The sequence below is a fragment of the Neoarius graeffei genome, chromosome 24 (genome assembly GCF_027579695.1).
Source record: "Neoarius graeffei isolate fNeoGra1 chromosome 24, fNeoGra1.pri, whole genome shotgun sequence".
Classification (NCBI taxonomy): Eukaryota; Metazoa; Chordata; class Actinopteri; order Siluriformes; family Ariidae; genus Neoarius; species Neoarius graeffei.
The window spans coordinates 33,421,563-33,448,958 of NC_083592.1; the positions used below are offsets into that span (position 1 = coordinate 33,421,563).

General features: G+C 42.2%; 1 protein-coding gene across 1 annotated transcript in view; it reads right to left on the reverse strand.

Moving 5' to 3' along the window:
* The window catches only part of adgrv1 (adhesion G protein-coupled receptor V1), a 415,446-nt gene that overhangs the window by 304,982 nt on the left and 83,068 nt on the right, over nt 1-27,396 (reverse strand). Inside the window, exons 12-25 of the mRNA XM_060907086.1 lie at nt 26,295-26,421; nt 26,011-26,196; nt 25,660-25,840; nt 23,400-23,563; nt 13,422-13,545; nt 13,048-13,308; nt 10,468-10,594; nt 10,046-10,263; nt 7,496-8,242; nt 3,658-4,031; nt 2,423-2,599; nt 1,699-1,879; nt 332-525; nt 53-182 (exon numbers count right to left, since the gene is read on the reverse strand). Of these exons, the coding sequence (XP_060763069.1) occupies nt 53-182; nt 332-525; nt 1,699-1,879; nt 2,423-2,599; nt 3,658-4,031; nt 7,496-8,242; nt 10,046-10,263; nt 10,468-10,594; nt 13,048-13,308; nt 13,422-13,545; nt 23,400-23,563; nt 25,660-25,840; nt 26,011-26,196; nt 26,295-26,421 (3,191 nt within the window). The remainder of the gene's footprint in view (nt 1-52; nt 183-331; nt 526-1,698; nt 1,880-2,422; nt 2,600-3,657; nt 4,032-7,495; nt 8,243-10,045; nt 10,264-10,467; nt 10,595-13,047; nt 13,309-13,421; nt 13,546-23,399; nt 23,564-25,659; nt 25,841-26,010; nt 26,197-26,294; nt 26,422-27,396) is intronic.

The following is a 27,396-nucleotide window of genomic DNA, read 5'->3' on the forward strand; positions in this document are numbered from 1 at the left end:
GTTATGTTAGTGATAGATGATGTGCAGTGAAAGCTCGGCTTGTGTCTCTTACCTCCTCCCTGTGGGTTGTAAAGTTCCACTCGAAACACTTTGTCCAGCTCTGGCACTGAGTTATCGATTATAGTCATGTTGATATATTTGAGCCTTTCACCTGGCAAAAAATCCAGCAACCCCTCTGCACTCTGCCCCAGGGAAAGGGAAAAAAAAAACACTGCGGCATATTTAAGGGACATAAATTAATGTTGGACTTTCCAATAAATAAAGAGCAAGAAATCAATCAACTTCATGTGAAGTGAATTTATTTTGCTTTGAAATGCAGATAATAGATGACCTCATAGTCCTTTGAACCAATGGCAGTGACTGGGGTTGTGCGATAGGCCACTAACACTCTTCCCAGCAGGCCCTGCGCTCTGGCCACCAGTAGTCCGACTACTCCAGCCTCTTCTTTCACGGTTATACGAGCTTCCTCTAGAGCGGGTCTGATCATCTCCTGTGTGATAGGAGCAGTCTGGAACTGCAGCAGACCTGAGATAATAAAGCATATTAATAAAAAGCATTAAAATGTAGGCAATCATAGCAATTATTATACATACAGGAGACTTTTTCGATGGAATAAAAATGTGTTCTATTCCCTTCTTGCGGGTTCCATCCATTTGCTTTGATAGCATGTAATATTGTTAGCATATCGCTTATCCTACATGTATTACATCACTCTACCCAATGGAGAATGAGCATTGAATATGGTTTACGATAGTGCATGGTTGTCAAGACAACATGACGTCACACGTCGAAGACATAAAACTTCCACGCTAGCGAGAGACTGTGACAATTTATAAACAAAAATGGCCGCCAGGATTGCTTCATTAAATACGGAAGATTTTGAAAGAATTTCGAAAGAGAAAGATGCGTTGAACACCTGAAAGGAATGCGTATGTATAATAATAACGAGACCATCAATGACGGCGTAGCTCACTCCGGCCCTGTCTAGTCCAGAAGGAACGATCTAAAGTGGACCATCTTGCGTAATAAACATTGCAGGCTATATACACTCTGTACACATTATATATAGAAGCTATATACACCCTAGGAATACCGATCTATTTGCCAGAAAGAATCCAAAACGGCGAAGAATTGACTGAGAAGAAGCGATTTTTGTTGAACTGCTCATTAAGGGTTAATTAGTCCATAACTTCAATAATAATTGTAATTAAGTAAATCTGGGTAGAAGTTATATGCACCCTAGGTCCCACTACCTTCATGCCAGAAAGAATCAAAAATCGGTGAAGAACTGAGGGAGAAGAAGCGATTTGTGTGGAAACTGCTCATTAGGGCTTAATTACTCCATATCTTCATTATTAATTGCAATGATACAAATTTGGGTAGACGCTATGTGCATCCCAGGCAGACCCACCTTCCTGCCAAAAAGAATAAAAATCGGTGAAGAATTGAAAGAGAAGAAGCGATTTTCGTGAAATGTGGACGATGCCGGACAGACGACACATGATGGCATGAACTCATCACCTTTCAGCTGGATGAGCTCATAATAATAGCTGGCTGTTTTTTCATGGTATATCAGATATTTTCCATTCAGCTACTCATCTTCAACTTGTTCAATATCATGCTAGCTGAATGGAATATATCTGATATACCACTCAACGCCAGCCAATATTATTTAAATGTAAGTATGGACATGCATACCATAAGGATGGTCACTGGCCTTGATGGTAACATTATTGATGGCATTGTCAGGATCGATGCTGGCTCCACTGGTTGGGGTAGAACCTGGTTTCCCATCTCCTGATTGGGCTGAGACCAGTTTGACCTGGAAATACTCATCAAACTCTGGAAGATCATCATCTATCACCTGCAGGTTCAAAACCTGAGATATCCAGAAGAATGATGTGAGCTCCTAGAGGTGCACAGCTAATCCCATTATTTTCTACATGACATAACACATCTGTCTTCTTGTGTATTAGGAACGTACCTGAATATAAACATTATTCGGATTGAACAGATAATTTATGTAACCAGTTGCAGCTTCATATGTAATTATATTAAAATAAAACCCTTCCATTTTGCCCAGTTTCGCTTAAAATAACCAAACAGACATACAGATAGTTGCATAGTGTTTACACTCCTAATGTGGACATATCCCGTAACTTTTCTGCTCCAAGTGAACCCATGACGTGACCAGACCTAGTCAGATCAACTACCCACTAGATGGCGCTAAATGCTTACAACCTGGCCGAGATACAACATCAATCACAAAACAGATGAACGTTAAATTATATACTACTACATCAACAACTCTGTAAGAACTCATTGGCCTCTTCTTCAGACACGGAGCATGCTCAGTGCAGCGCTTCCCCAAAAGGAGATCCCCTGCTCGTTAATAATGAACGACTGACATCAGTCATGTTACCTCAGAGCGCTGGCCTGGGAGGAAGAAGATCGAGCCTGCAGGTTTGGCAAAGTCTGAGACGTTGGGTGCCCTAGCAGGAGAATCGAGCTGTGTCACAGTGTAGTTTACATAGACAGAGTCCAGAGCACCACGTGTGCGTTCGACGATGCAGGAAACAGTGGAGCCCTCCTCAGATATCTGATGATAAGATAAGACCGGTAGGATAGAAAGTTATACAGTATGCCTCAGTCCTGAGTACTCAAATTGATTTGAAATATTAATTTTATTCTATTTGAATTTATCTGTAAAGCATGTTAATCGTCGACATAGTTATAAAGCAGAAATCCAGATGTGGATTTAGATCCCTAATAAGCAAGCCAAGAGGTGGCAAGGTCTGGGATAAGGAAGATCTTACTGCATTTGATTTTCAAACTAGTTACATTATACCATTACATTAATGGTATTTAGCAGACGCTCTTATCCAGAGCGACGTACAACATACCCAGAGCAGCCTGGGGGGCAGTTGGGGGTTAGGTGCCTTGCTCAAGGGCACTTCAGCCATTCTTGCTGGTCCAAGGAATCGAACCAGTGACCTTTTGGTCCCAAAGCTGCTTCTCTAACCATTAGGCCAGTTCGATATCATTTGATTCTTTTTCAAATTCTATCCTGATGCAATATGCAAAGTAGATATAGGTAAGGTATTGGTTCAAGTACATCAAAAACGTTCCAACAGTGCTGTGGCTGTGAAAGTGACTATGTGTCTGTTAACTAAAGCATCAGTAGACCACATGCCATAGTGTCACTTTTGTTAGTAAGTGAGAAGTAGTCCTTGTAAAGGAATGCTCTGTCCAGGGCTGCCATCTGTCCTGTTAATCGAATCAGCCATCGGAGATGCCATGAGTCCAACCTAAAGAGACCAATGTGAACTCCTTCCAACCAGGCGTGAAGACAAATCAAATATACATGAGGACATGCGCTCACAACCGGGAGGGGTCACATTACCATGCTTTCTAGGGAGCCAAACCAAACACTGATGAACCAGCGAGGACTATTTAATCAATCAACTTATTCTCTGGGATGCTCAGGAAGGATAACTATAGACAAGACACACTGGCACGGTAGCTATTTGAGGCAAAGTCAAGATATATATGAGGAAGGATATGGTCTTTCGATGACTTTCAAAATATTAAATCTACAAAGCAATAAATGCGTATAGTAGTAGATGGTTTGAGTACAGTAATACACTGCATGCTTACATCAGGAATGCACGCTCCAGTGAACCCAAAGAGCCCGTTGGCGTTGTCACTCTTCATAATCCTGAGCCTGGCAGTAGGGCGAGGCATGGGCAGCCGGGCGCCACCGTGAACAGCCACCAACTGCAGGTAAAAGACCTCCTCTCCCTCTTCTTCCCGGTCATCGCGTGTTTCCACGATGAACGATTTGAGCTTTTCTCCTTGCCAGTATGACAAGTATCCAGCCACATTACGGAAGTCAGTCTTCGCCGGCTGGCCGTAGAGCTCATGGATTTCTGACTGGTTGAGACGTACGGAGTAGAACCGCACGTCCTGCAGCAGACCTGTGAAGAGCTGGCGACCATCAGGGTCAGAACCAATGTTTACAGGAGCTGCATCTGGAGTGAGTTAGAGAACCAGAACGTCAAGGATGTCGTAGCTCATCTGGCCTGCCATCAAAACAACCATGACTACCAAACCATCAAACAGAACTGAAATGTGACGATGTGAGAGAGGACCAACCTCCACGACAAATTGCTTGCAACAGGAAAATCAACAAAGGACTAAATTTTGTTCCCCAAGAAAAGATCGACCCAAAACATCGGCCAGAACGGAATTTGCATGATAAATGAGAGAGGAAATTCAATTCTCGTCAGAAGAAAGTTTAAATTGAGCTAATTACTAATTGTTAGCAAAAAATTGCCAATACGATGACCAAGTGTTGTGCAGGAGGTCGAGTTCTTTCAAATAAAACAATCAGAACTGAAATCCATTGAAAACTAGGGGAGGAGATACGATTTAAAGTGCTGATGACACGTTTTTGACATCTTTGGCGATGTTTTATAACATAAAAAGTAATTCCCGATGATCCATATATTAATTCACGAAGGCACCTATTTTACAAGTTATGATAAAAAACGCGGCTATTTGGGCAAATTTGACGGGGCTGCAGCACCCAGGAGACGAAAGAGGAGGAGGAGCTATATGACGTCAGCGAAAGAACCTTCCTCCTCACTTACCAGTTTGTTGTTGATGCGACAGGTGTTCAGTTTATCATTATTAGTAATTTTATTATACATATATATATATATATATATATATATATATATATATATATATATATATATATATATATATATAATGCCTTCGCGTTGTGTTGCCGGCTTTTGCTCCAAAACCCACAAGGATGGGGTAAGTTTATTCAAGTTTCCCAGAGATCCCGAGCTGCATGCGAAGTGGGTGAAGCAAGTCAGGCGCACTCGTGACAAGTGGGAGCCCTCACCAACATCCGTCCTGTGCTCTGAACACTTCGATTTGGATTGTTTTGACACCCTTCCCAGCTTAAAAGAATCTCTTGGGTGTGCAGTTCAGCACAAACGTGTGTTACTACCATCAGCAGTGCCTACACAGTGTTGCCAGATTGGGAGGTTTCCCGCCCAGTTGGGCGGTTTCAAGTGCATTTTGGTGGGTTTTTAACATATTTTGGGCTGGAAAACGTCAGCAGTATCTGTTGCCAGATACTGCTGAAGTTTTCCAGCCCAAAATATGTTCAAAACCCACCAAAATGCACTTGAAACCGCCCAACTGGGCGGGAAACCTCCCAATCTGGCAACACTGCCAGTATTCCGGACAGGGTCTACTAGTAGCTATGCTGGATCCAAAGACAGTCCTCCTGTCAGAACATGTGAAACGACATAAGATAAAGGTACGTAGAGCTATAGATTCTACATGATAATCATAAATGTAATCATAAAGTCGGCGTGATAGTCATGTATTTGCTTGTGAAAGCTTGCGGCTTTCATGTAACTGCCGCCTAGCAACGAGAGGCAAAGGGTAAAGAGGGTAGGCTATCATAGATTCTATTCGGAAGAGATCAACACAATTCTAGACTCCCAGAAGAGGAAGAGCTAGCACTAGAGAGTTCACCGGCGTTTTCATGCGCCATTTCCATTGAGTAGAACCAGAGTAGAACAGCCAGTGAACCGCAGCGTGTTCTTCCGCTGACGTCACAACATGGCCGCGAGCCACGGACCCAGTTTTCTTGCGCTGTGCAATTAAAAGTTGGATATTCGCGTAACAACAGCTTCTTTTCACGTAATTATAACAGAAATCTAACATGTTTGCCATGTTGTATAGTTTATTTAAGAAATTGCATAGAGTCATGTTCGTGTCATCAGCCCTTTAACTGAAAGTAAACAAAGTTGTAAACAAATTGTTTACAAGAAGAAAATCAACAAACAAAGGACCAAGTTTTGTTCCCCGAGGGAAGATCGAGCCAAAACGTCGATCAGAACTGAAATCGGATGAGAACTGAGAGAGGAGATACAATTCTAATGAGAAGTCTGAAAACTCATTAAAGTGACCTAATTACGTAGCAGTTTGTTAGCAAAAAATTGACAATACAATGTCCAAGTGTTGTACAGAAGGTCTAGTTCCTTCAAACAAAACAATCAGTGCTGAGTTTCCCAAAAGCATCGTAGCACAAAGATCATCGTTAAATGGTAGAGCGAACAGCACAATGAACGCTCTCTCTCCGAGTTAAGACACTCTTAAGAGGCTGGCTATGAGGCTTTCGGGAAACCCACCCCAGAGCTATCCATTGAGAACTGAAGGAGGAGACACGATTTAACTAAAAATAATGAACAAATTCTTTACAAGAAGAAAATCAGTAAACAAAGGACCAAGATTTGTTCCTCAAGGGAAGCTCGACAAAACATCAATCAGAACTGAAATCGGGTGAGAACTGAGAGAGGAGATACAATTCTAGTGAGAGGCCTGGAAAATTTGTTTGTTTGGCCTAATTACTAACTCGTTAGCAAAGAATTTGACAAAACAACGGCCAAGTTTTGTGTGGAGTGATGAGTTCTTTCAAACAAAACAATCGGAACGGAAATCCGTGGAGATCTGACGGAGGAGATACGATTTAACCGAATTGTGGATGACGGATGGACAACAGACGCCACGCCATGGCAGCAGATCATCGGCCTTATGACTAGATGAGCTAAAGACACATCTGGAGTACTACTAGAGGCAATGGGTTTAGCATTTTATGGGTTTATATCTAAAATGTAATCCACTGAAGGCTTAAATCTGGTAAGGACACTCTCACCAGGCACTGGTATTAATGTCAGACAAAATATCACTTGGCTTTCACAGCGGCTGTACAAATTGAGGAAATACTCTTGAGTCGAGCGCTGACAAAACACTTACACAAAGCCTGCTACCATTCATTAAACTATCAACCCAATACAGTGTCAAATATGCTGACTGTTTACGTGTCTATCCGCTGGATTGAAACTAATAAAAGAAATGTCAAGAAAGTCTCCATTGGAAACTTCACTATATTACAAAAGCCACATTGTTTTCCGTTACTCGAGAGGACGACCACTCGCTGCTTTCATCTCTGCCTAACAATGTCCAGTAGCACTCGCGTACTCACTCAAGCATAAGAGTACTGTGAAATTTTAGACAATAGCTCCAGATTTGCACGACAGACTCTTGCCAGATGTGCACCAAAGGCACTGCGAGAAGCTAAACAACATTTGTTCTGACTGACTACTCGACATGTCTCGCAATAATAAAGTATGAAATGGTGAGGAGAAAAATAATCCTGATTGGTGGTGTTAAATTCCAAGGACACATTTGGAAATAATACAGTACGTATGTTGAAAGAAAGTATGTTGGATGTGTTAGGAAAGCAAAAAAAAAAAAAAACATAATTCTCTTCTTCGGCTGCTGATATTTGCCAATTTTGAGCAACCTGCATGAAGACAAATGAAGCAGTACAACAGTCCGAATCACCATGGGATAGAACATTGTTTAGTACTCGATCCTAACCTTAAAACAGACCCAGTTTACACACCATTCATAATGGCTTCTCCTTTGAGACTCTTGATTCCTCCAGGCATTGGCTTGCCGTCCAAATAAAACTCAATAATTCCGTCTTCCACTGCAATGATGACATGAACCCATACATTATCTTCCACGAACTTCACTGCTGTGGCTCTTGCCACTTGGGTGCTGTTAGAGCCTATGGTTGTGTAATGAAGCATCACACTAACATGAGACTCGTTCGTCTGGACTTTTACTCCGTAATACATAGTTCCATTGCCATTTCCTTTTGAAACAATAAACCCATCCGTGTTGGGTCTGGGCATCAGCCAGGCTGAGAATGTAAAATTAGCTAGTTTGTAAGGAATATCCTCAGGCTGACTTTTTGGAGTAATGGTTCCGTAACTTCCAGGGAGGCCAGAAAAGAAGAAGGCATCTGTTCCAGAATGGTGCCTCCTCGCATGGGGTTGGAGCTTGACAGCTTCAGTGAATGTTGCCATCAAGATAAAGTCCTGCATCGGTGGTAGACCTTGTGGGAAGGCTTCAGATAGGATCTCCCATGACACACGGACATCTCCAAAGGTTCCTTGCTGGCGGAGGATTGTGAAGGACGTAGCTGAAGACGTGTCATCAACAGATAGGACGTCCTCTGCTACCTCTTGGTCCAGGTTGTCCTCGTCTATTGTAAACACCCCAAAAGGGTCATCATTGAAAGGGATGAGGACAGAAACGTTGAGGTCTTTTGTAGCCAGTTTGCCGCCTTCACCAGGATAACCACCTATGGAACAAAAAAATGAAATGCTGTTATTTAACAGTTATTCCACGAAATCGAGTCGTACATGAGCTGACACGGCTAGACACCATGTACAACGAGATTGAGTGGAATAACTGTTTTATTCTATCCACATTCACTGGATTTTTAGAAACAGAGCATTTTTATTTTATACAAATTCGATAAATAAAAACTTTATACAAAACGTCTAACAAAATAATTTCTGCTTAGAATGTAAACAAACCGGTGAAATGACAGTAGCAATTTGTGAAAAATGCGATAATAATAATAATAATAATAATAATAATAATAATTCTTGAAAAATAAAAAAAGATACTTTCTTACCATGAAATACTTTCATTGCATATTTTGTTGCTTATTTTTTATTTTTTGGGGTTTTGTTTTCGAGTAGTTTTTTATTTCGTCCTCGGTTGGATCAGCAACACACGCCACCATTTTGTTTTTCTTTACTCACAGTATAGACCCCTTTCACATGACGTCACCGCGCCACGAGATTTTGTTAGGCGCCATATTGGAAGACCAAGTACATGCACTCACAATATAAAACAAAATACGAGCGAGAGTAAAGTGACACGATGGATGATAATTCGGGTTATGTGAGTACCAGTTGCAGAAAGGGCACGGTATGTGGAGAAACTGGCTGTGATTGATGGGTTTGACCCATATGATAAGACTCGCGGCAAGGGAGAATGGAAACATAAGGAGGACCGGACACCAATTCTGCCATCTGTTTGCTACCCAGACATTGTAAACTATTTGTTGTTTACACCCAGTGCCTACACTCAGTGTTCAAACTATGCCAATATTTTCGGGGGGTCCCTTTTTTTCCCTTGGTGGTGTGTGTGCTTGCGCTTGTCTCGGAGCGCGGATCTCCAAACACATGAGAAGCCTATCTTACGCACATATCACGCAGACTCCACACCTCCACACACACATCGCGTCTGAAGTCATAACTCATCAGGGGAAATCGTGTCCGCATTGGCATGTTCAAAAAACAACCTCGCGTGCGTCAACAATGATACCACACGCAAGAAAAAAAAAAAAAACAGTCAGGCTACTCAACAACCAACCTGGCAGCAGCGAGCAAGCCCCAAACCATCCTAAATTATTATTATTATTATTATTATTATTATTATTATTATTAAATTGTAGAAGTCTGGGAGGCTTGCTCCTCATACAGTTATCAACTTGGGGCCAATTTAGCATGTTTTAAATCTGAATTTCTTGCGTTTGCTTACCTCAAAGTGTCCGCAGATCATGCACAGACTTATCCATTATATCCACAGTTTTTTGCCAAGTCTCACACAGGTTTCTTTCAAGTCTACTGTTGGGCCAATAAATCATAAATAAAACAGCTCAGATTTGTTTGTTTAAGTCATTTGCCACTCCACTTTATTCTCGTGGGTTCACATACCGCTGCCGTTATTATCCCCTAATCACGAGATTGTTGGTCTTCCAAAATGGCGCAGGGTCTGTTTACTTCCGGTTTCGGGTGACGTCAGTGAAAGGGGTCTATATGAGCTGATAGCCTAGTGGTCGAGTAGCCAATCTGAGCGTGCAATTGCTCATATCCAGTGAATGTGGATAGAATAATATTTGCTATGTTATGCAATAACAACAGTTTCAGTTCAATTTTTTGGAAACTAAATGCATGCCAAGAACCGACTTCACTGACATATTGGTCCAGTATCATGCTGTTGAGAGATGTCTGTTTTTTATTTTTTATTTTTTTCACTAACCGACCATGTTTTTCCAAAAACACATATTCAGTTGCTGACTGGTGCTGACCTGAGATGTTCATTAAGCGCAGCTCAAAAAACTCATTGAACTCCGGGAGTTTGTCAGAGATGGCCTCCAGGACTATTGGCTTGGTTTTCTCTCCCGTGGTGAAGACTATAAATCCAGAGGTGCTGACAAACTCCTGAACCGGATCAAGAGGGGTGTAATTGGCAAACAGCTGCCAGAAGACTGTGACATTGCCAAAATGCCCTCTATTCCTAATAACACTGGATAAAATAATAACAGTGAGAACAGACTGAATGGGGAAGGTTGGATTTAAGGCTCCAGAATTATGTCATTGCCCTCATTCTGTGCACGTTATTAACTCCACTGAGTTTTACATACACACACACACATATATATATATATATACACATATACACACACACGTATGAGTTTATGGAAAATTCCTGCCAAAAAATGTTTCTCACTAGAAGTTGTTGGACTTCCCTTCCTCCACAGGCTTCTCAGTGGCATCCAGAGAGAATATCCCATTGGCATCATCATTGGCTTCAATCACTACTGTGGCAGTATCCTTTCCATAAACCACAGCATCTCCTGCACGCAAAATACACACCAGGTCACATACGGGTCTCCAGTCAGTAGTCCAGATGGTTTTGAAATGGCAAAAAGATAAGATATTACACAAAATAGGCATATCATTCAATCAGGAAGTCAAACTCAACATCATAAATCACTAGTATATATTTAACAATTATTCCACAAAATCGAGTCGGACATGAGCTGATAGCTGACGAGGCGCATAGCACTGACTTGGCTATAAGCCATGTACGATGAGATTGAGTGGAATAACTGTTTTATTCTATCTACATTCATTGGATTTTGAGAAACAGAGCATTTTTATTTTTTGAAAATTTGATAGATGAAAATGGTGGCAGGGTGGTGTAGTGGTTAGCACTGTCGCCTCACAGCAAGAAGGTCTGGGTTCGAGCCCTGTGACCGACGAGGGCCTTTCTGTGTGGAGTTTGCATGTTCTCCCAGTGTCCGTGTGGGTTTCCTCCGGGTGCTCCGGTTTCCCCCACAGTCCAAAGACATGCAGGTTAGGTTAACTGGTGACTCTAAATTGACCGTAGGTGTGAATGTGAGTGTGAATGGTTGTCTGTGTCTATGTGTCAGCCCTGTGATGACCTGGCGACTTGTCCAGGGTGTACCCCGCCTTTCACCCGTAGTCAGCTGGGATAGGCTCCAGCTTGCCTGCAACCCTATAGAACAGGATAAAGCGGCTAGAGATAATGAGATCAATGAGATGAGATGAGATAAATGAAAATTTCATACAAAACATCCCACAAAATAGTTTCTGCTTAGAATGTAAACAATCCGGCGAAATGACAGTCGCACTTTGTGAAAAATGCGATAACAAGAAGACCTGGTCATCACTATCCTCCACCACGAGCATTTTATGAAAATCTCTTAACACTTTATAAGCCCATTGCTTTAATATTGTCTTGTGAATGTTACCGGCCATAACTCTGAAAACAATAATTAATCGTAAATGATTTTCAAACTCAACTTAGATTGTGAATAGTAATATGAGCATGTTAAGTTTCACTGATGTAGCTTATGTTGTTTCTGAGAAAACCTGTCCAGATTGAAACGGACGGACTCCATTCCTATATCCCCCTGTGCACTTTGTGGTGGGAGATAATAATATCTATCCATCCATTATCCATAACCGCTTATCCTGTACAGGGTTGCGGGCAAGCTGGAGCCAATTCCGGCTGACTATGGGTGAGAGGCGGGGTACACCCTGGATAAGTCGCCAGGTTATCGCAGGGCTAACACATAGAAACAAACAACCATACACACTCACACTTACGGTCAATTTAGAACCACCAGTTAGCCTAACCTGCATGTCTTTGGACTGTGGGGGAAACCGGAGCACCCGGAGGAAACCCACGCAGGCACGGGAAGAACATGCAAACTCTGCACAGAAAGGCCCTCGTCAGCCACTGGGCTTGAACCCAGAACCTTCTTGCTGTGATGTGACAGTGCTAACCACTACACCACCATGCCGCCTCCGATAATAATACATCTTGAAAAATAAAAAAAAGATACATTCTTACCATCAAATACTTTCATTCCGTATTTTATTGCTTTTTTTGTATTTTCTGCGGTTTTGTTTTCGAGTAGAGTTTTTATTTCGTCCTCGGTTGCTTCAGCAACACACGCCGTGATTTTGTTTTTCTCTACTCGTGGTATATGAGCTGATATCCTAGTAGTAGAGTAACCAATCAGAGCACGCGATTGCTCATATCCAGTGAATGTGGATAGAATAACCCTTTTTCTATCATTCTTAAGCAAGATTCCGTCTGTTTTGAAAGCATACACATATCCTACATGTGGTCAGTATCCAAGCACTGATGTCCCACCAGCATTGTAATACACAAGACCTTTGCAAACTACATAAAAAAAGACAGCAGTTTAAACAATGGCGCAGCTGCAGGTTGTTGTAATCTTTACATATTCTCTAAGAATAAACCTCGCTTTTGGGAGCAGGAGTGAAAAGTAAAACCACAGAAAGATAAAAGCCCTTGGGTGGGTTGGATTTGTGATGTATAGAGTGAGAGAAAAAAGCCCACTGTCTGTAATTAACATCCTATAATGTTCCACCCTGCTATTGTGTGTGTGTGTGTGTGTGTGTGTGTGTGTGTGTGTGTGTGTGTGTGTGTGTGTGTGTGTGTTACACAATACATGGATTAGGGAAGGCTTTCAGGGTCAGGCCAGTCAGGCCTAATCAACAGATCTCTCTGTCTATTGAAACAAATGTCAAATGCACTGGATTAATTAGCTGTACAGGAAATAGATGGAAATAAAGTGCATTATTTGCTTCTCTGAATGGTATTTTATTCACCAGCATAGACAAACACAGCAAAGATAGAAATATGCACCCTGAAAAAAAAAGGTTTATTTCAGTTGCTAAATGAGACATGCTTGGCCAAAAATACAATACCATACTCATGATGGTCTATAATGCAGGGAATGTAACACACCTGTAGCATTGAACAGCACAATGTAAAAGGATTCATCTGTTTCTGGAATGTCGTCATCCTCTGCAGCGACTGATATGTTCTTCATCCATTCCCCGTAGTCAAACACCAGCAGTGAGGCATTACTTAAAGGGATAAAGTCTCCCGGTGATGAGTCTCCAAACTCAAAGCGGTACTTGACCGTGGCTACGAAATTGGCCAGTCCAGCTCTAAGAATGCTAAAATTTGCCACGTCACCTTCTCTGACCCTCTGTATGACCGGTTCTAGGTTGAAAAACAAGGCACAGTACAGTATGACACAATCTTTGCAAAATAGTGGCTGCAAAGGAATGACATCAACTTCTTTCTAGTAAAAAAAAAAAGCTCTAAAATAATACCTGTAAAGTAAATAGGATCATCATTCTTTTCAATCTGTAAGGATGCGTTGAGAATATTTCCCAGTCGAGCACCTCCAGTTGCATTGATGAGTCTGATGGTGAATTTTTCTACATCTTCTGGCACCTGACAGAAAATAATATATATATTTTTGAAGTATGATACAGACGTGTGCATCAGGAATGGGATCCCAAAAGACTCGCTTGACCGAGACAATGGAACTTAATGTAGAGGAAAATATCAAAGCTCAGGAAAGCCTACTGACTGTCAATGATGTAGAAATAGAAAAAAATCTGAGGCAAATTTGCTATCTTGGCCACTTAATTACCAACGCTAGGAAGTCATCAATGTTTCTACATCACAGGATTGCATCAGCGTATGCAAAGTGGAACGAGCTGAAACGCGTACTTACTGATTGCAAAATCCACCTCAGTACTCGCATGACCATCTTGACAGCTTGTGTGTGTTCTCGGTTATTGTATAGCGTTCAGACATGGGAGCTATCAAGTGTTGAACTCTAGAGGATCAATGTTGTATGGAATGGGTTCTTAAGAAAAATGATAGCTGGGGGCTATGCAAGGAAAAATGTGTCTCCTGTAAGCCAACGTACAAAGGCTGTTGACCCTTCATCCCTAGTGGATGGTGAGTTGTACTGGGCCTTCAAAATCTCGAACGCTAAGCTACATCAAATAACCTCATCACAATCAATTGAGGATTCCTGTCATGTCCAGCAGCTCAAATACGCAGCACATATGTGCCGAATGCCAATACAGAAAGTTGGACTGTTCGACAAGAGGAGTTGGAAGAAGGTGGAAGAATTGCTCGAGCTTGATAAAAACAGGCCCTAAAGACAACGATGGTCAAGTAGGATTTCATGCGATTTCATGCGATTGTTGGAGATTAGATTCCCCTGCTCCAAGCAACCGCATCCCAAGGTTGATCTCATGCCGGGTAGGAAACCATGATGATGATGTTATTGAGTTAGCAGGACACCACACTCGCCATGCAGATAGGACTGTAGATGGCTCCGGCAAAACCAGAGGCAGAGATTTGTGCATTTATATAAGTAGAGCTTGGTGTACAAACTCTGTTATCACCGAGAGACACTGCTCACCTAATGTGGAGTTTCTCATGGTTAAGTGTAGACCTTTTTATCTCCCAAGAGAGCTCACATCAGTTTTCGTTACTGCTGTATATACACCACCAGACGCTAATGCTAAGCTTGCAATGGGAGAATTGCATGCAGCCATTAGCAAACAGCAGGAAATGCACCCAGAGGCTGCCTTTATTGTTGCGGGTGACTTTAATCACTCCAACTTGAAGACAGTACTTCCCAGACTACATCAACATGTTACCTGCCACACAAGAGGAAATAAGACACTGGATCATGTTTGCTCCAACATAGCTGGAGCTTACAAAGTTACACCCCTTCCCCATATAGGACAGTCAGATCACCTTTCTCTGTTTCTCACCCGTAAGTACTCACCACTCATCCAACGTGTGAAACCCATAATGAAGACAATAAAAGTGTGGCCAGAGGGGACAGACTCTGTGCTACAGGACCAATTCAAACACACAGACTGGAATATGTTTGCCATTCAAGCAACCTGTCACTCCCACACAGACACTGAGAGCTATGCTTCCTCTGTACTGAACTACATCACCACCACTATAGACAGTGTCACCACCCAGAAAATGATCACCTTGTACCCAAATCAGAAACCCTGGATGAACAGAGATGTCCGTCTACTGCTGAAAGTCCGCAACACTGCTTTCAGATCAGGAGATGTACAAGCCTACAGTACAGCCAGAGCTGATCTGAAGCGTGGCATCAAGAAGGCCAAGCACTGCTACAAACAGAAGGTTGAGGAGCATTTCTCCAACTCCAACCCCCGACGTATGTGGCAAGGCATTCAGGTCATCAGTGACTACAAGTCCAACAACCCTTCCCCCCCATCCTCTGATATCTCCTTTCTCAATGAGCTCAACAATTTCTATGCTCAGTTTGAGAAGGACAACCAGGAGTCTGCATCCAGGGCAAGGCTGACTACAGACCACCAACCCCTAACACTCTCCCCCACTGATGTTAAAGCAGTGCTGAGCAGGATTAATCCACATAAAGCTGCAGGCCCTGATGACATCCCCAGACGTGTGCTCAGACCATGTGCTGGGGAGCTGGCGGGGGCCCTGATGGACTTATTCAATATGTCTTTGGCCCATGCTATCATTCCGACCTGCTTCAAGACCACCTGCATCGTGCCAGTATCAAAACACTCCACTCCAACATGTCTCAACGACTACCGTCCAGTAGCACTCACCCCCATCATTACAAAGTGTTTAGAGCAGCTGGTCCTGACAAATCTCAAATCCTTTCTTCCCCCCACCCTGGACCCCCACCAATTTGCCTACTGCAAAAACAGGAGCACAGAGGATGCAGTCTCCTTAGCACTGCACTCTGTCCTCTCGCACCTGGATAATGGCAACACATACGCCAGAATGCTGTTCATAGACTTCAGTTCAGCATTTAACACTGTCATCTAAGCTCATCACCAAACTCACAGATCTGGGCATCAGTGCTCCCATCTGCAACTGGTTGTTGGATTTTCTAACCAACAGGCCCCAACATGTTCGTTTAGACCATCACTGCTCCTCCACCCTCATACTAAACACTGGCGTACCACAAGGCTGTGTGATGAGCCCGTTCCTCTACTCCCTTTTTACTCATGACTGCAGACCTGTACATTACACTAACACCATCATCAAGTTTGCGGATGACACCACAGTGATAGGCCTCATCAAGGACAACAATGAGTCAGCCTACAGAGAGGAGGTGGACCACCTAGCTGTGTGGTGCAGTGAGAACAACCTGCTGCTCAACACCAATAAAACCAAGGAGCTCATTGTGGACTTCAGGAGGAATGCTGACACACACACACCCATCCACATCAATGGTGCAGCAGTGGAGCGTGTGACCAGCTTCAAATTCCTGGGGATCCACATCTTGCAGGACCTCGCCTGGACAACCAACTGCTCCAACTTGGTCAAGAAGGCTCACCAGCGTCTCTTTTTCTTGAGGACTCTGAAGAAAAAACACCTCTCTTCAGACATCCTGGTGAACTTCTACCATCGTACCATTGAAAACATCCTAACCAACTGTATTACAGTGTGGTATGGGAACTGTTCTGTCTTGGACCGGAAGGCACTGCAGAGGGTGGTGAAGATCGCCCAGCGTGTCATGGGAGCCTCGCTTCCTCCTATTGAGGATGTCTACAGGAAGCGATGTCTCAGAAGCGCCATAAACATCATCAAAGACTCCTGCCATCCAGCACACAAACTGTTCACTCTCCTGCCCTCTGGAAGGCGCTACAGGAGCCTTCGGAAAAAAACCACCAGGTTGAGGAACAGTTTTTTTTCCTTTGGCTGTCTCACTGCTGAACTCCACCCCCACCCCCACTTATCAACAACCCCCCCCCCAACAAACTGAATTGACTTGAACTGACTTCATTGCACTATCACTATTTGCACGAATGTTTATTCATATCGTGTTTTGTATATACTGCAAATATCTATGTATCATACCATTGCACTACAGTTCATTCATATTGCACATTTTGATTCATATTGCACATTTTGAACATACTGTAAATATCTATCATATCATTATACCATTCCATACCCTGTAATTCCTGTACATTTATATTTATGTATATTCCATTTATGTTATTTACTGCTATGCACTTCTGGTTAGATGCAATCTGCATTTCGTTGCCTTGTACCTGTGACATGTGGAATGACAAAGTTGAATCTAATCTAATCTAATCTAATCTAATCTAATCTAATCTAATCTAATCTAATCTAATCTAATCTAATTCATTAACATAGAAGCAGATTGGATGTGGATTCCTTCAGGAATGAGTGGGAGTTGGATGAAAAAAAAGTCCTGTGCGCACCTCTAGTACTATGACATTATCTTATATATATATATATATATATATATATATATATATATATATATACACACACACACACACACACACAGTGAGAGTAAAAAGTATTTGATCCCTTGCTGATTTTGTTGGTTTGCCCACTAATAAAGACATGATCATTCTATACTTTTAATGGTAGATGTATTCTAACATGGAGAGACAGAACATCAAAATGAAAATCCAGAAAATAACTTTAAAGAATATATTTTAATTGATTTGTATTTCATTGAGGGAAATAAGTATTTGATCCCTCTAGCCAAAAGCACTTAATACTTGGTGGCAAAGCCTTTGTTTGCAAGCACAGCGGACAGACGTTTGTTGTAGTTAACCACAAGGTTAGCACACATATCAGGGGGAATTTTGGCCCACTCTTCTTTGCAGATCCTCTCTAAATCATTAAGGTTGGTGGGCTGTCGCTTGGCAACTCGGACCTTCAGCTCCCTCCATAGATTTTCGATTGGATTGAGGTCCGGAGACTGGCTGGGCCACTCCATGACCTTAATGTGATTCTTCTTGAGCCACTCCTTTGTTGCCTTTGCTGTATGCTTCGGGTCGTTGTCATGTTGGAAGACCCAACCACGGCCCATTTTCATCTTCTTGGCAGAGGGGAGGAGGTTGTCCCTCAGGACTGCACGGTACATGGCTCCATCCATCTTCCCACTGATGCGGTGAAGTAGCCCTGTGCCCTTGGCAGAGAAACACCCCCAAAACATAATGCTTCCACCTCCATGCTTGACGGTGGGCACAGTGTTCCTGGGGTCATAGGCAGCATTTTTCTTCCTCCACACATGACGAGTAGAGTTTAGGCCAAATAGTTCAATTTTGGTCTCGTCTGACCACAGAACCTTCTCCCAATCACTTTGTACATCTTTGAGGTGATCATTGGCATACTTTAGGCGGGCCTCCACATGTGCCTTCTTAAGCAGGGGTACCTTTCGGGCACTGCAGGATTTTAATCCATTGCGGCGCAAAGTGTTGCCAATTGTTTTCCTGGTGACTGTGGTCCCAGCTGCCTTGAGGTCATTCACTAACTCCCGCTGTGTGGTTGCAGGCCGATTTCTCACAGTTCTCATCATCATTGCCACCCCACGAGGTGAAATCTTCTGTGGAGCACCAGACCGAGGTCTATTGATGGTCATGTTATACTTCTTAAATTTTCTCACAATTGCACCAATGGTTGTTACTTTAATACCCAGCATCTTGCTAATGTTTTTGTAGCCCATTCCAGATTTGTGCAGGTCAACAATCCTGTCTCTAAGGTCCTGAGAGAGTTCTTTGGTCTTACCCATGTTGGAGAGTTTGGAATCTGTCTGATTGTCTGATTCTGTGAACAGGTGTCTTTCATACAGGTGATTAGTTAGAACAGGTGTCTTCAATTCAGGTAACAAGTTAATTGGGAGTGTCTAACTGGTCTGTGAAAGCCAGAACTCCTAATGCATACTAGGGGATCAAATACTTATTTCCCTCAATGAAATACAAATCAATTAATATATATTCTTTAAAGTTATTTTCTGGATTTTCTTTTTGATATTCTGTCTCTCCATGTTAGAATACATCTACCATTAAAAGTATAGAATGATCATGTCTTTATTAGTGGGCAAACCAACAAAATCAGCAAGGGATCAAATACTTTTTACTCTCACTGTGTCTGTATATATATATATATATATATATATATATATATATATATATATATATATATATATATCAGTGGCGGCTGGCTTTTGTAAAAGTGAGGGAGGAAGGAATGCTTGGTTGAAGGTCACGGGCCCCAATGCGACCGCACCTGCTGGACCGGCTATAGTTACACGCACAGGTTGAGTTGATAATAGTTTTTCCTGAATAATTCATTAACATCCTTTCCACGGTGTCAAACAACTGGCAACAGTCAACAAGTAAAAGAACAACAATAACATTATTTCACAACTATTTACATGGGATATAGCCGTGTTTAAGACAAACATTGATGTTAAGGAATGATTCAGGCCAACTGATTGAGGCTCCCTATTTATATATCAAGTCAATTCTCCGTGCTGTCTGATTTGCAAATCTATCTGTGACCTGATCGTACCACGCTGGATCTTTTTGGAGTGTCTTGAGAATCTTTTTTTCAATTGAAATAATGGCCAGATGTTTTAATCTCTCCTGCCCCATTGCGTTGCGTGTGTACGTTTTAATTCTCTTGAGGCACGAAAAACTCCTTTCAACCCCTGCAGAGGTTGCGCCAATTGTTCCAATCAGGGACATGAGCCTGTACAACTGTGGCATCGCCCCATCAAGACCGCTGGACTTCATGAAGCCAAGGGCATCGCAAAGTTTTCTTGATGAATTTATTTCTGCATTGTGATAAAAATGCTGCAGTTCGATTCTCAGCTTTTCTTGATCAAAAAGGTGGCCATATGTCTCCATCAAATTTGACAGTAGCTGCGTAGGAAATGATATTTTGAACGGGTCGAATTTCGCCGCATCCAAAAGCTCCATGAAGCGCAAGCGGTCGAGGTGTTGAAAGCGCTGAGTTATTTGAGTGCGCAAGTTGTCGTGGATGGAATCATAAAGTGCTCTGTAGGACTGACGGGGATTAAGCAGCCTTCTTTTGACCCTGTGAGACAAGTCAGGGTCTTCTGTTAGAGAGGCAGCCCTGGCGTAGATTTTGTCAAAGGCGCTCTGTACTTTTAGCTCATCCAATATTTGCAGGAGATTCTCTATTCGCCGTTTGCAAAAGGCGACATCCATGGATTTGTGCTGCAAGATGTCAAACACCACGTCAGTGTGCGAAAACAACTGCTCAAAAGTGAAGAGTAAAAACGCAAATTCAAACTCTTGCATTTTCGACCTCAAACCATCAGCTAAACGTATTGTCTCATCATCCATCATTGGGCGCTCAGTAATGTTCTCGAAAATCTGAAGTAGTTCGTCATAATTTGAAGCAACCGTGTTCACGACCCTAGAGGAAAAGTTCCAGCGAGTGGGAGCGCTCCGGGGAATGCGGGCGCAACTGAACTCCTCGAGTAAAGAAACCCTCTTGCTGGACTTGGAGAAAAAAGACGTGAAGCCACCCAAGTGAGCAAAGAAGTATTTTGCTTGGGGAATGGTCTTAACACCCTGACTTAAAACTAGGTTTAAGCGATGTGCATAGCAGTGGACAAACGTTGCACAGGGAGCCAATTCTCTCACTTTAGCCTGAAGGCCATTCAAGTCCGAGGCCATGACCGCGGCACCATCGTAAGTCTGAGCGACAAGTTTATCCTTGAAATTGAAACCTGACAACTCAGTCTGCACGAAATCGAACAAGGATTGTGCACTGCGACCACTGGACACATCAAAAAATCCTAGAAAGCGTTCCTGAATTGTACCTTGATTATCGACATAGCGCAAGATGACAGACAGCTGTGAATGACAGCTTATGTCTGTGGTCTCGTCGATTTGCCACGAGAAGAAGGGTGCCGTGTTAAGTTGCTTTTGGATTTCTGAATTAATTGAACCAGCTATAGCGGATATTAGATCATTCTGGATTGTTTTTGACATGCCTGTGAAGACAGTCGAACTTTCCAGATGCTCTGCCAGAACACGATCATAGCGAGCAATAACCTCCGCTAGCTCCCTGTAATTGCCCTTATTGTCCGAATTCCCCCGTTCTTCATGTCCCCTCAGTGACAACTCTTGCATGCCTAGGTAGGCTGTTGCATCTATCAGACGTTTTAATACCTCTCTATTGCGACTCACTTTAGCATTGTGCTGCTGGATTTGCAGCCGCACACCCTCGTCTACCACCCTATCTATTGGCATGGTGCCTAGTAAGGACAGTCGGATAGCAGCACCAACGTGGTCTTGACACTTCTCATGGCGTTTGGTTGCCCTATCTAGATTTTTTAAATCATTGAAACCATGAACACTCCACGCTTGTGATTTGGCATTGTTCATTAGCAAACAGGGCCAGCAATATAATCGATGGGTGGTAACGCTACCAGTGAGCCATGTGTACCTAGCAAACCATGTAGCATTCACTGTACTGCCTTTGCCATTGGGTTTTGTGATTTCGATTTTAGGGGTTGGTCTACCTGCTGCTTTGATGGCTAATTTTTCACTGTAGCTCAGCCCATGGAAGGGTTTTGCAAGCAAAACATTCACCACGTCCTCTGTTTCCATTACTTTATTCGTAGAATATCTATAACATAGTCAATCCACTTCCACCTCGCCGTTCTCACTCTGACTGCCGAAGTGCCCGAGTCACCGGATCTAGAAGTTAAGTTTGATAAGATAACCCCTCCCCCCAGGCAGCTAAGGCCTCTACTTATTGGTTCATTGCGCAACTAGGGCTGCAGCCTATTGGTTGATATTTTGTAGCACTTGTCAGATCTCTTAGCTAGTCCCACCCTCTTAGAGGAGGATTTTCCTCCTCTCTCTCATTGAAGTCTATGTTAACCACGAGCCGCCAGTGCCGGAGACTGTTTGAATCGGAGTGAATGGGAGCCGAAGGGAGGAAGATCCTCCGTGCAGTAATTTCTAATAGCGAGCGATAGGGGGTGCTAATGTAATTTCACCCAGAGAAACGAATATAATGTACATGTCGTATTTGGCAGTAAAATAGTAATATTCAAGGACAGCAATTCATTAAATTGGTCAAGACAATTTCAACTTTTTATTCTTAGAATTTTTAAGGAGGATCTTCCTCCCTCTCCTCACTGGAGAAGCCACCTGTGATATATATATATATATATATATATATATATATATATATATATATATATATATATATATATATATATATATAAATCGAGTTGAGCTGATGAGGTACGTAACACTGAGTTAGCTATAAGTCATGTACAGTACGATGAGACTGAGTGGAATAACTGTTTTATTGTATCCACAGTCACTGGATTTTGAGAAACAGAACATTTTTATTTTTTGCAAATTTGATAAATAAAAGCTTCATACAAAACGTCCGACAAAATTGTTTCCGCTTAGAATGTAAACGGTGAAATGACAGTAGCAATTTGTGAAAAATGCTATAATACTAATTCTTGAAAAATAAAAAAGATACATTCTTGCCATCAAATACTTATATTCCATATTTTGTTGATTTATTTATGTATTTATTTATTTTGGGGGATTTTCTTCTTCTTCAGGGTTTTTTTTAGCGGTTGACAAACCAACTTAAAGGTGCATTACCGCCACTGACTGGGTTGGAGTATGGAACAGGAGACATTGTGGGGGGAAAAAAAAAAATATATATATATATATATATATATATATATATATATTAGCTATTTCTGTTTCTTTTAAACACTTGAGAACAATTTTTGGGTTTTTTTTGTATTTTTTTGTGGTTTTGTTTTCGAGTAGAGTTTTTATTTCATCCTCGGTTGGTTCAGCAACATGCTCCACCATTTTATTCTTCTCTACTCACAGTATATGAGTTGATATCCTAGTCGTAGAGTAGGCAATCAAAGCGTGTGATTGCTCATATCCAGTGAATATGGATAGAATTATAAGGGACCAGCAGGTTACCCTGGCGTCGCTTGGGTTTTGCAAAATTCTGGGTTGCCCCCAGACTTCCATGTCAAATTTGGTGAAGATCCATCAAGAAATGGTGATGTTAACCCAAGACAAACAGAAATCCAAACATCCACCACCCAGGGGCCCACCGGGGACTCCCTGAGGCCCAAATATAGAATTTCTGAGTTCTGCCAAACTGTGGCTATCTCCTGTACCTATGTACCAAGTTTAATGAAGATCTGTCGAGAGTTTGTGTTGATAAATGTAACGTGAAAGGCATTGAGGGAGGGGGTGGGTGGATGTTGTGGCCCCCAGTGACTTCCCTGGGACCCGTACATGAATTTTGCTTATATCTGCAAAATTCCGGGTCATCCCCGGACCTACTTGCCAAATTTGGTGAAAATCTGTTCAGAAATGGTGGCATTGGCTCAAGACAAACAAGCAAACTTTGCCGCTTATTATATAAAGAAGATAGTCTAATATTCTGAGGCATTTTACCTCATCAGGCTTGGAGAAAAGAGTCAGGTTTTTTAGATATTCTCCTTCAGTAAGGACCACTTCCCCTTGGACTGGGATTACATCTCCTGTGAAGGTGGGTTCAAGAATCCAGAGGACTGACACATTCCCAAATCTGCCCCTTCCCCTTACAATGGGGTAGGATGCTGTAATAGAAAATCATCATAGCATCAATAAAAATACACTATATTTGTCAAGACCCACATCCAAAAATAAGAACGAGACCGATTATGGTCTCGTGAAAACCAGACTGCACTTTATTTTGAATTCAGACTTCCCCAACTGTTAACCCTCTGGGGTTGGAGGGTATTTTCTGGCACTCTAATGATTTTGGTATGCTCTGATTTTGTTGTCAATTTCAACAAATCTAAGCAGTATTTTCAAAGTCATTTGACTTTTTTTTGTATCCAGCACAAGTTCAGCTACAATTATATGTAGTATGTATGTCATGGTTGTACTTTTTAAAAAATACCAGATAAATGAAGATGTTGTAAAAAGCAGTTTTAGAATGTGTTGGAATGTGTGAAAAAAAAACATGACTTTACCCATTGTGTTGAACTGTTTTGATCAATTGAGGTTATTCTGTTCAGTCTTAGGAATGTATTAAGCGCAAAACTTAAATCTGCTCCACTGATTTGGACAATTAACTGGCCATCAAAAAATGTATGTCCTATTGCTTTGGGATAAAGGGTTGGCAGTGGGAGGGATATTCAATGAAAAGGGTAAAAATTTCCATTCCATTCAATGAGAAGAGTGAAAACTCTTCCCACTGTCAACTCTTAATCCCATCAGATTAATTCTTAATCCCATCAGGTCAAGTCACAATGGGTAAGGTAATGTTTTTTCACACATTTCAACACTGGTCTAAAATTGCTTTTTAAAACAGCTTCATTTATCTGGTATTTGACTTTATTTTGGTATTTGACTCTATTCAGTGTGTGTTGAAATTAACTTGTACAATTTTACTCAGTTCAGAGCCACAACCAACTCTATTACTCAGTTACACAATTACTCTATAATTTTGCTCCCACTGCAACTCCAAATTTTACTCTCTAAACTCAAAATAGAGCAAAATTAACTATTTTTGAGGAAAATACTTTTAATGCTGGAAAAATTGCTCAGTCATTTTTCCTGTGTATGCACTACAGCACACACATATCCACCATCTCATCTCATCTCATCTCATCTCATTATCTCTAGACGCTTTATCCTTCTACAGGGTCGCAGGCAAGCTGGAGCCTATCCCAGCTGACTACGGGCGAAAGGCGGGGTACACCCTGGACAAGTCGCCAGGTCATCACAGGGCTGATACATAGACACAGACAACCATTCACACTCACATTCACACCTACGGTCAATTTAGAGTCGCCAGTTAACCTAACCTGCATGTCTTTGGACTGTGGGGAAAACCGGAGCACCCGGAGGAAACCCACGCAGACACGGGGAGAACATACAAACTCCACACAGAAAGGCCCTCGCCGGCCACGGGGCTTGAACCCGGACCTTCTTGCTGTGAGGCGACAGCGCTAACCACTACACCACCGTGCCGCCCCACATATCAACCAATCTGCTTATAATAAATAGAAGAAATATTTACACTTGCTTACTCAAGTTGATCTGGATCAAGTCGAAGTAAAAATAAATAAATAAATAAATAAATACACCGCTCATCATCAGTGTCACAGTTCTCAAGATTGAACTGAATCGCTGTCCTGAATCACAAATTGAATCATGAATTGAATCGCTGTGCTAAATCATCCAAAGCGCATAAAATCCACGTGTCATCTCGCAACAAGTTTTACCTCCAAATAGCCTAAACTTTGTCTGGCAGATTTTATCCTGTTTACGGTGGGGGTTCCCACCACGGAAGATAAACCAATCAAAACTGAAACAGTGAAAGTGATTATCATGCCGCCACCATGTGAATAGACATTTATGAATGCGTAAGTGTGCGCTCAGCGCTTCGACTCCAGTGTGACTGAGTAAGGTGACAAGTTTTGTGTTTCATCTAATTTAAGTAATTTAAAAAATATAATATTTTTCGGCAGTGGGCACATAGGAAAGTGTAAAGTATAAAGTTTCTGGCAATATGTTTATCATGCTTGTATGGTAAAAAACTCGCGAAGATATTTATCTCAATGCATGACCTAGTCATCCTAAACCTGTCGAGCTTCGTGGGCAAAGCTCTCGACCCCAGAGGGTTAAAATTCTAGTATTTTATTAAGATAACACACACAGATACCTGAATAAATGTCCATTCCTTTGCTTTCATTGATGGAGAACATTAGTTGTGGTTGTATGAACTGGATGACCCCAAAAGGGTCATCACTTTCATGCACAGTGATGTTGACCTGTCTATTGTTACCCAGGCGACTAGCTGGAGTGCTGTGACTGCTGAGAACCACTGCGAACATCTCATCCAGCTGATAAAGAAAAAAAAAGAGGAAGCTCCATCAATGACAGGATCCTTATCAGCCCACTACCCCCCTAGGAGGAGCTCCTAGAGTGACTGGTGACCATCTTAGATCTGAGACACCACACCAAAATACTCCCCAAATATCTTGGACACAACAAGCCTGGTAACCATTCCTACCTCTGGAAGCCCATCGGGTATGGCTACTAAAGCCACTACCACCTCCCTCTCTCTAGGCTGGAACTCAAGGATGCCTGTAGCTCCATAAAAATCCTCATTTCCGGAAGGTGTCACTGTGTATCTCACCAGCTGGTTCAGCAGCTGGCCTTGCCTTCTGATAACTCTCAGCTCCACCGTCTCTCCCTCCTGTAGAGAGTACAGGAACAGAGGGAACGAGGAAACGTCCTGTTATTCGTATAAGTACAGCTGAAGGAGCAAAATGAGATTGGCGCACCAATTCTTACATTGATAAACCAGGGGCCTCTAGACACTGGTGAAAACTCAAAGACTCCACCAGGGTCATCATTCTCTAGTATGACAATCTCCCGGCTGGTGAAACCAGTCTTCAGAATCTGGTTCTCCACATTGGTCCTGTATGATAGAAGAGCACCTTTACATATAAGGATACAGAACAATACCATTGTGTGAAAAATGGTATTAGAGCAGTCAGTGTTTGTAGACAGCCATCTCTGAGACATGTTTGATGGGACTGCTTTGACTAGCCATGTTTTGGAGCAGCCTACTAGCATAGATCCACCCAGCAGGGGGGCCAGTGTGTTAACTGAGCTTAGCGTGGGCTGCGCCAACGCTCAAAGCTCCAGATAATTAGTAAAATGGCAGACAAAGACTAGACAGAGAGCAGCATTCCAAACAAACGTATTCACAGGATGCACCGCATGCATACAAACACTGATGGCTTTACAGCAGAGCATAAAGGAAGTGGGTAAATTAGGTGCTAAATGAGAAAAGAGAGCAATGGTCTGGACCTGACTGATTCACACAATTTGCATGCACACACAGAGGCACACACCCTTTCTCTTCATTTCACACACCCTGATGAAAGAGACTTCACCCATCGAAATGTTAACGCATAGTCCAAAGAGGTCCATCACACAAAGTGCTGATTCACAGCACACAAAAGGGTAAAATCTCTTCAGTGTACACTTACCCGAAGTACACTACAAAGCGTGCGGTTTCTACCCTGCAAAGGAAGAGTGGGAGGCAAGGAGAAGGCGCGTTCCCGTCAAAACTCATCAATATGAGAGGGGTCTTCACTTAAAGAAAATGACGAACGGGGTGCTTAAGTCACCACACTCATGTCTTACTGCTATTCGTGGAAATATTTTATGGGAACCTTCTTCTAGTCTCGAATTTCTCAACACAGAGCTAAATATGTGGCTGAGGTATGAGGTAACCGACATGAAAAAATCCAGTACATAGACAATTCCCATCAAAACAACACAGCCATAATCAACAAGACATCATTTGACACAAATAACTGAAATCAGTCAAAACATCAACATTACTCCATAGTCAACACTTTCTGCAACTCTGAGGACATAAATA